Source organism: Tripterygium wilfordii, chromosome 17, assembly GCF_013401445.1.
Source record: "Tripterygium wilfordii isolate XIE 37 chromosome 17, ASM1340144v1, whole genome shotgun sequence".
Taxonomy (NCBI): Eukaryota; Viridiplantae; Streptophyta; class Magnoliopsida; order Celastrales; family Celastraceae; genus Tripterygium; species Tripterygium wilfordii.
The window spans coordinates 3,298,193-3,307,511 of NC_052248.1; the positions used below are offsets into that span (position 1 = coordinate 3,298,193).

The following is a 9,319-nucleotide window of genomic DNA, read 5'->3' on the forward strand; positions in this document are numbered from 1 at the left end:
TGAGTGCATCATGCACGCAAGAAGAAGAACAAGTACAATGATTAGCACAATCATCATCAAGTATTAGTATTCATTGTAATATATCAGATTCAGTTCACAAACAATTTGTTTCTAATTACTCAAAAAAGTGCAGATTGACAGATCCATAGAAAGTGATCGATGAGTAAGATTTTAATTTGCTATAGCTAGCTAGGTCAATATATATATATATATATATGTTTAACTTTATAACAGAAGAAGTAAATCTAGATTTATTACCTTTCTGTTGTAAAAAGTTGATACGAATGCTATAAAGACGAGACAAAACCAATTTTTTGCCTACTTTTCACACACTTCTCTTTGCTTTGGGGATTTCATGGGGTTTGGTACTACTAAATATGGACATATATATGTATTAATGTAGATAAAAACCAAACCAAAAGCTGTGGGCATTCATGTCATTTTCACTGCGTTGGGTATGTTTTGGCTTATATATATATATAGAGAGAGAGAGAGTTGGCGTCTTTTGGCGTCTACGCAGCTTAAAACACGCATTGGCAGCCCTTGACACGTTTCAAATCCCATTCTTGTATTCGCATTCCAGAAGTGAACTACCTTGTTCAACAAATATATATATATATATATATATAGTTAAAAAAAAAAGACTTGAAACTTTTAGAGATGGAAAGAGAAGTTAGAGCATGGTGTTGTGTTGTAGAAAATCACCATAAAAATGAAAAAATAAAATAAAATAAGAAGGGGCAGTTGAGAATAGCTAGGCTTATCGCATGTTTGCTTCACGCAAGCAGCTTAAATGTTTTTTGTAGTTTGCTCTCTCGCGTGGCTTTAAAGTCTCCATCTCAACCCTTTATAAAAATAATAAAAAAAAAAAAACACAAACCCCCACACAGGCAAAAGAAAATCCTTTCAAAAAAAAACCCAACTCACACACACCCACCAAACCCTACACCATCTCCCCTTGATCATCTACTATATACAATCAAAGTATCAAACCCTAAAATTATGTCATATACCAAATTCAAAACCATCAATAAATGATGAGTAGTAGTGCAAACCCCAGCTGCAGCGGCGGCGGTGGCGGCAGTGGAGGAGGAGGGAGTGGTGGCGGTGGTGGAGGAGGGCCGTGTGGCGCGTGCAAATTCTTGAGGAGGAAGTGTGTGCCGGGTTGCATATTTGCACCTTATTTTGATTCGGAACAAGGTGCGGCTCATTTTGCGGCCGTGCACAAAGTGTTTGGGGCAAGTAATGTGTCAAAGCTTCTTCTACACATTCCAGTACACAAAAGGCTCGATGCGGTGGTCACTATTTGTTATGAGGCTCAGGCTCGCCTGAGAGACCCCGTCTACGGTTGTGTTGCTCACATCTTTGCCCTCCAACAACAGGTAATTAATCAATAATCCATTCACTCTCTCGATCACAATCTTGGCAATTGAAGTATAAATTCAGTTATTTTTGTTGGTATGTTACTGCTGCGTATCAATGATTCCACCTAGTTTGATCAATGACTTGACCTAGTTTGATAATTATAGCTGGTGGGTATGGGACAGAAGACTTCAAGAATCAATGAGGAAAAAACTTGAAGTACTTTTGTTTGAGATAAAAAAAATGTTGGGGGTGATGTGAATTGTTTTACTTTTGTGTCTTTCTTATTAAATGGTTTAGCATTTATGATAGGATCCCAACATCTGATATCTCAATTGCTTAATAGTACGGACATGATTTCATGTGCATCATGTGAGATGTGGATCTCACGAATTTATTTCGATCATATGAATCCAACTCAACAATTGAGATACCAATTACGGAGATCTTCTATCATTTTCGATGGTTTATAAGTGACTAGTTATTACACTTGTTTTTTTGTTTTTTTTTTGATAGAGAGTTATTACACTGATCTTGTTGATTTATTAAACCATGGATGTGATCATGATGTAGAGAATGAAGTACATAATTAGTGATAATTTGGTCAAATCGGTTGAATCATGATATCATTGTTGTTAAATTGCAAGAAACTTTTTGGAAAACAACAAACATGGGTATGCTATTTTGCAGTTTTGGGGACAGTTTTTCGTGTTTTTGTTTTACTGAAATCCATAAAATTAGTTTTGTTTTATTTATTAACAAATTAATTATAATAGCCGGCGGTTACTACAATGGCATAAAGCCCAACTTTTCTTTTGTGCAAATAGTGAATTTTGCTGTTATTAAGGAGATGGTCGGTTTTTCTTGACTGTGTAGAGGGGTAGTATTGTCAATGCAAGTTTATTCTGTTTAACCGGGATTTTGTCTGCCTTAATAACCACGATACTATTGGCCTCTTGGGTTCAACACTCATCCTAGGTTTTTATTTTTTTAAAAAAAAACTTTTCTTCCTCTATTTAATTTTCTTTGTTAACCTAGGCTCCTAAAATTCCTAAGAGTACTAGAAGTGTTATAGCGTATGTACTATTGATTGTACGTGTCTAGACTTCACTTATTCTCTTGTAATAATTGTTATTATCATTTATATAAAAAAATAAACATTTAAGTGTTGAAAATTTGCATTGATTCGAGGTTTTATAAGTATAGAGTACTTGCGGATGAATCAAGCTTTCTTCTTCTTCTTTTTTTTTTTAAATATATAGGTGAAATTAGTTGTAGAAATTTAGCAATTAATCGCTTGATTCCAAGCTCTACTTGCATTAATTAACACGTAAGAAATTTGATTTAGCAAATTTAGTCAATATATGTCATAATTGAGAAAACTTTATTCATCCGCAACCCCCCATGTTCCTATGCACACATTTTTAGATCCCTTTTAGTATAAACAAAGACCTTAGAAGCCTTAAACTTGTCCAAAACAAGTATGTATATGTATATATGTGTGTGTATATATATATATATATATAATTGATCACTCTTTGTTATATTAAGTTTGCTTGCTTTATTGTTCTTTGAATTACTCCTTTTACGCAAATAAACATTGGATCCATGACCAATAATGGACACGTACTTTTGTGATTTATGTATCTTGTATCCATTAATAATGGGTGACATTAATTACTTTGGATTTAGTCTACTAAGAAACCAAATTCTCTATTTTTGTCACATTGCGTGTATAGGTGGTGAATTTACAAGCAGAGCTCTCATACTTGCAAGCACATCTAGCAACACTGGAGCTGCCATCACCCCCACCTCCTCCACCACCCCCGACGCTAATGACTCCGCCGCCTCTATCCATATCAGACCTCCCACCGGCCTCCTCCATGCCAACCTCATATGATTTGTCTTTTCTTTTTGACCCATTGACCGTGCAATCTTCATGGGCCATGCAGCAAAGGCAAATGGATTCACGTCAATATGGAGATGGTGGTGGCTCGTCGACTGCGACCAGTGTTGGTCGCGGCGGTGGTGGGGATTTGCAAGCATTGGCTCGTGAACTCCTCCATAGACATAGTGGGACGACGTCTCCTCCTCCACATCATGCATGCAATGACCCTTCAGCATCACCGTCTACTATGTCCAAATGAGGCTTGTTGACCTTAGTCTGTGCTTAGTCTGTGTTAATGGAGTGCTTTGCTTGGATATACTAGCTATCAAGGGATCTTGAATTAATATTAATTCACGTTTTTTCAATGGGCATAGTAATTTAATAACTACTTTTATTTTATTATTGTTTTTTTTTGTTCCTAGATCTGTTTATTAATTTATTTATCCCTTCATTTTCTAGAGACAGTAACGAGTCAAATTGATTCAAAAGATCATGGACGACCTTTATGTTTAGTCGTGATGTTAATTTTAGAAGCTCGTTAAAGGCAAAAAAGGTTTTGTGGTAAGGGATGAATGATTAACATGTTTGAATATTTGGTCGATAGTCTAGTGGTGAATCCCTCTAGAGCTAAATTGTTCGGAAGGTTCTGAATTCGATTATCACTAGTAACAAAATCATTTTGGTGACGTATTGGGCTTTGACCAACTTACTACGTTTATGTTTGCGCGAGGCCCATGTAGGATGTCCAAATAGCAAGATCGTATGGTGTAGGTAGTTCTCTCAGTAAAAAAAAGAAGTTAATATGCCAGACCAACTAATTTGAATCTTTGTAATGCCAAAAAAAAAAACATTTTCCCAACTCCTATTCTTCATTTTTAAAAAAAAAACATTTTCCCAACTCCTATTCTTCATTTTTTGCGTGTCATCTTTGTTGATTAATTTATAAAAGAGCGGTTAGTGCCACCAATTTTATCATTTTTTTACCAACGAGAGGTAACTCGATTGACAATCGATTGGGTTAAACATATGTGTGTCCAATGTTCGATTTCAATGAAGAACATATTTCTCAATGGTATTTAAAAAAAAAAAAAATCCTTTTCAGTATTTCACAGCTGCCCATGATCTGTTGTGTCCATCTTAATTTTCAATGGGCCTCAATTTTCTATTAGAAAGTTCATAAGTTGCGGCTGATTATGGGCCCTTCGGGCTACTTGGGCTTTTTATTTGCTAGGACAACCAAGTTGAGAGGCAGAAAAGTTTTGTTGGGAAGCAATGTCAAATACAAATAATTCAATTAGGGATTTTTGGAGGCCGGTAATCTAGATTGTACTTAATCGTAAAAAAGTACAACCATTAAAATATCATTTTAAAAAGTACACTGGATACTAGCTTTTACCAAAATAACCTCAAATTTGATTTTCTCTCTCCACCAACTGTGATACAATAGTGATACTTTTAAATAGAAGATCGAATTTAGTCTTCAATTTATATATTTTGCTCATAAAATGATGATACAAATGTTGGAATGAAAATTTGAGTGCATTACATGTCTTTCTGATTCAATTGTATCATTTTAGTGGATTTTTGGTGTTGGTGATACTATAGTGATACATCTCTGCAGCTGTAAATGTTTTTCTAGAACGAGCAAGAAATGTACAAACCAAAAAAAGAAAACCAAGAGAGGAAAAGTAATTAGGAAGAGGAAGTATGCATACTGGTTCAATTATATCATTTTAGTGAATTTTTGGTGTTGGTGCTACTATAATGATACATCTCTGCACCTGTAAATGTTTTTTCAAAACGAGTAAGAGAGGTAACCAAGAAAAGAAAATCAAGAAAGGAAAAGTAATTAAGAAAAGGAAGTATGCATACTGGTTCAATTGTATCATTTTAGTGGCATTTTGGTGTTGGTGATACTATAGTGATACATCTCTGCAAAAACGAAGCATAGTCCAGATCTGTCAAAAACAAAGCACAACCCAGATTGAGCAACGAAGCATAGTCCAGATCTGTAAAAAACGAAGACGAGCAACTCGACACAGTCCAAATTGAGCAACGAAGAAGAAGGCGATGAAGAAAGGAGAAGCTCGGCCAAAAAAGGGAGAAGGCGGCGATGAAGAACAATTCAGATCGAGAAGAAGAAGAAGAAGAAGAAGGAGAGAAAGAATGAGATAGCTTTTAGTAGAGAAGAAGGAGAGAAATAGATGACACACTAGAGTTGGATAGCTAGAGGGAGAAGAAGAAGAAGAAGTGTATTATAGTTCTAAACCAAAAAATGTTTTAAGTCAGATGACCAAATTATCCTTGAATTGCACTTTTTGACAATTTTAAAAATGCCCATGACCTTTTTACAATTAAGTTGTCCAAAGTGCTCTTAGTGCCAATTGTATGATGATTTTATTCACACGGATGGAAAAGTCCAACTGGATTCAACTCAATCTAGCATACAAGTGCTTGCTCACAACTTCATAACAAGACTAATCTGTAATTGGAAGCCCCTCTCAATCTGGGAAGTGAGACTCAACAGCTAGTGACCAATCCAACTCCAATGGACATGGCACCATTCTCACAGGAGTTTCCAGCACAAAGGATCACAAATACTCTAGAACAGGAAAGGGATAGATCTACCTCCTGAATTCTTGGCTCACAACAGATGCATCCTGTATCAATGGCGAACACAAAAAGATCACATATACGTAAAATACATTGAATACGGGCACATACACAATTAAATAGATGATTTAGAATAAGTGTATATTGAAAACATTATAGGACATCCTTCTGCATTCTTGGCATTGAAGGCCAATTTAGATGAGTGCGTGTATATGAGAATATTAATATTGACTTACACGTTTTGTGATTACCGTGAGGAAACCAGACAAAGCAAGAATAGTGCATAGGAAGCAAGCACTCAACAAAATTTTCCCCTGCAGCATATGCTCTCAAAACAAACTCTACTTTCTTCACCAGTCCAAGTCTGCCAAACCATCTAGCCAGTACTTCTGAAGCTTCTTTTCCTACAATAATTCCACTTTTCTCCAAATCCATTAGAAAGGCCAAGGCCATGCCAAGCTTGTTCTCCTTTTCATAAGCACGCAATACTAAAGCTACACATTTATCACTAGGTTCTAGGCCAGCCCTCCTCATATTTTGAAATGCAGCATATGCATTTTGGACTTTGACCCGCCATTTGATAGGCATGTATAAGGAGCCCACACAGCTTAATATCAGGAGGAATGAATGAGAAGATGGAAGATGCTTGAGTGAGCACAGAGAACAAAAGAAGAAGGAGAGCCACCGAATGCTTATCCGACCCTTCATCAATTCCAATTTATCAGAAACAAACCACCAATATTGATCATTTTACAAAATCCCCAGAGGAATGTGGCATAACCCTGCCTCTGCAACCTCGATACAGAAAAAAACTTATCCTCACAGGAATGAATTAAGAAAATGAAGTTGCTGGTTCAATACTGTCGGACTAATTTGTTTCACCAAGTCTTTCTGCGTTTTCACTTTTACAATCCAGTTTAGGAATATCTTCAATATCCCTATGCAGCTATTTTCTGGAAATAATAGTTTATTAACTCTCATAATATTGTGCAGGACTAACAAAAACTTGGCCTATTTTCAGTATATCTCAACAAGAAAAAAGGGAATTAAAAGAAAATGACGAAAACAGTTGACATGTTATACATTACAATTTACAACCATAGGGTAGAGAAATCACACTCTTATGAAAATGCTTGGACAAAAGACTTACAATGTTTGAGATGCAATGTTGGTAAGCTACAAAAAGCCAATCATCAATGGAGTGAAGTATCCGAACATATCAGTGATTTAAATTGAAGGTAGTTTTCTGAAGTTCTATTATAAAAGAAGTAACTACAGAATGGTGAGCTCTCATTTCAACAGAAAAATATCAGATCAGCATTTTCTTCCAGGCAGTCTTAACTCAATTCCCCAAACTTTGTCCATAAAATTCATAACACTAGTGCAAGAAATCAAAGTATGCCAGCACTAAAGCGAAAGAAGTATCAGCAAATATTCGAATTTGGAAAGAGATGAAATACCTCAAAATAACAAGGATGCTCCAACCCATTTAATTCCTTAAGAACCACAAGCCAATCAGCTCTTCTAGGCTTCATATATCTCACCCACACAGCTAACAAATCCGGTAAAGTGCCTTTTCAAGGATCATAACAAATTATCTGTTTCATGAATGCCTTGCATCGCTTGGTCATATTTGGTGGAGTTGAGATATAGTCTGCTTTTGGGCTTCTGTAATATTCGGGCCAACCTCAAGCCACCTATTAACCTATACCTTGGTTTATCATTCTCTATTTCCGTCACCTCTCTTTCTTCTACATTGTTCAAAACAGCTAATGCTCGTACAAAATTGAGTTTACAGGAGAAAAAGTTTGACTTTCCATGAAGTAAGAATGAGTTCCCCCAAAACTCATGGCAACTTAACTTTCCATTATCATGGGTTGATGGGGATATTGAGTGTAAACAAGAGAGAATGTTACATGCATGGATAGCCACAACCATGGTCAGAAATCAAAATGCATAAACGGCTTCCACTAGAAAAACGAATCAGGAGTCATATTTCTTCAGAAAATTAAACAGAATGTATAGACATTTCAATACCAAATACGAGCAAAGATATGTAATACGTTGAAGAAACAAATATTTCTTCAATTCATCCAAATTGGGCACTGACACAACCAGGAAAATGTAAAAAAATTAGTGCATATGAACTAAACTAATCAGAAAAAAAGATTACTGCTTCATTCAATCGCCGAGAAATTAAAAAAGACTGGCAACACCAATTATATTTCTTAGATGAAATTTGAGCTCAAACCAAAAGTAAACAAAGAATTACCAGCAGCAGAGCGAGAGAAAGGTTGAAGTCGTAGTGTAAAACCCTTACGAAGTTTCGGAGGAATAGTGAGAGTTTGGAGGGAGTGAGGGGGCCTTGAAGATGAGGGTTGTGCTTGGGCAGGTCTGTAGGGAAGAGCTGGTACAAAGCATCTTCATCGCTCAAGTAGCCAACAATCATAGCTAAGCCAGTTATAAAGGAACATTGAAGACCATATAACTCCGATATAAATATTTATAACTTAGGGACCAGATAATAAATAACTAAGTTAATCCCTCTTCTTTTTTTAAAAATTATTAAAATTAAGTAATAATTAATAACTTGGATTAGGACTAGAAAATTCATATTGAGTTTTACTGCACAAAATATAAAATAAATAACTGTGTAATCCAAGATCTCTTAAGAACTAAACAAACCTTTAATCTAACTGATTTTAGTGATCCGAATTCTCACCTCCCAACCATTGCGAACTCTCTTTTAAAACTCAATATCATATTTTAAAAAACGTTTGAATAATGCATAGAAAAATGTATTTTCTATCCGAGCTCTCCCAAATTCTCACCTCCCAACCATCACGAACTCTCTTCTAAACTTAATCTTATATTTTTAAAGAAATTATATTTTTAAAGAAATTTTGAGTAATGCACGAAAACAATGTGTTTGAAGAATAATGCATAGATAAAAATGTATATGCAAATAGTTTCATTGGAATAGTTGGCAGCAGTGATGCAAGAACTCTTGTATGATGCAGTTTTAATAAGTATAATTATTGTCAACGAGAGACGGTTCGATTGAGTTATGTATATGTGTTCAATGTTTGATTTCAATGAAAAATATATTTTTTAGCTGTATTTAAAAAAATAATAAGTATAATTCTTACAAATTTTCATACCCATTAGGAAAAACGATAATTTGTTAATATCTTTAGAGTTTTTTTTTATATCTTTAGTTAATCGAGATAAACTTAATAAATATTTTCGAAATAATTGAACAAAAAAATAACATGAAGCCATGAAGGCGAGGGATTTGCCGGGAAGATTGTCCACTAGGATCCCGCCGATCAACAGCCGCAGCTTAGCACAAGCATTGAGGAATGATCCGGAAACACCTAAACTACCCTCACCGTTCCGGCACTGTGATGTTTTTATCAAAGAGAGTGAAAGGGCTGTTTAGTCATTTTGAATTCA

The 9,319-nt window shown here is 35.4% G+C and overlaps 2 protein-coding genes across 5 annotated transcripts; one reads left to right on the top strand and one right to left on the bottom strand.

Annotated features, from left to right (window-relative positions):
• Window positions 1-854: 854 nt before the first annotated feature.
• Window positions 855-3,650, top strand: LOC119982189 (LOB domain-containing protein 18). The gene is made up of 2 exons (XM_038825428.1): window positions 855-1,382; window positions 3,102-3,650. The coding sequence occupies exons 1-2, from the start codon at window positions 1,035-1,037 to the stop codon at window positions 3,507-3,509; spliced, it is 756 nt and encodes a 251-aa protein (XP_038681356.1). The 5' UTR covers window positions 855-1,034; the 3' UTR covers window positions 3,510-3,650.
• Window positions 3,651-5,624: 1,974 nt separating this feature from the next.
• On the bottom strand, window positions 5,625-8,336 carry LOC119982247. Of its 4 annotated transcripts, XM_038825533.1 has the most exons (3): window positions 7,324-8,336; window positions 6,115-6,816; window positions 5,625-5,910 (listed from the first exon to the last, which is right to left on the bottom strand). In XM_038825533.1, exons 2-3 carry the CDS (start codon window positions 6,569-6,571, stop codon window positions 5,771-5,773), a joined length of 597 nt encoding a protein of 198 aa, XP_038681461.1. In that variant the 5' UTR covers window positions 6,572-6,816; window positions 7,324-8,336; the 3' UTR covers window positions 5,625-5,770. The 4 variants fall into 4 exon arrangements, 1 of the variants encoding a protein (XP_038681461.1); XR_005464328.1 differs by lacking the exon at window positions 6,115-6,816 and having other exon boundaries at window positions 8,136-8,336; XR_005464329.1 differs by lacking the exon at window positions 6,115-6,816.
• Between the last annotated feature and the right edge of the window lie 983 nt (window positions 8,337-9,319).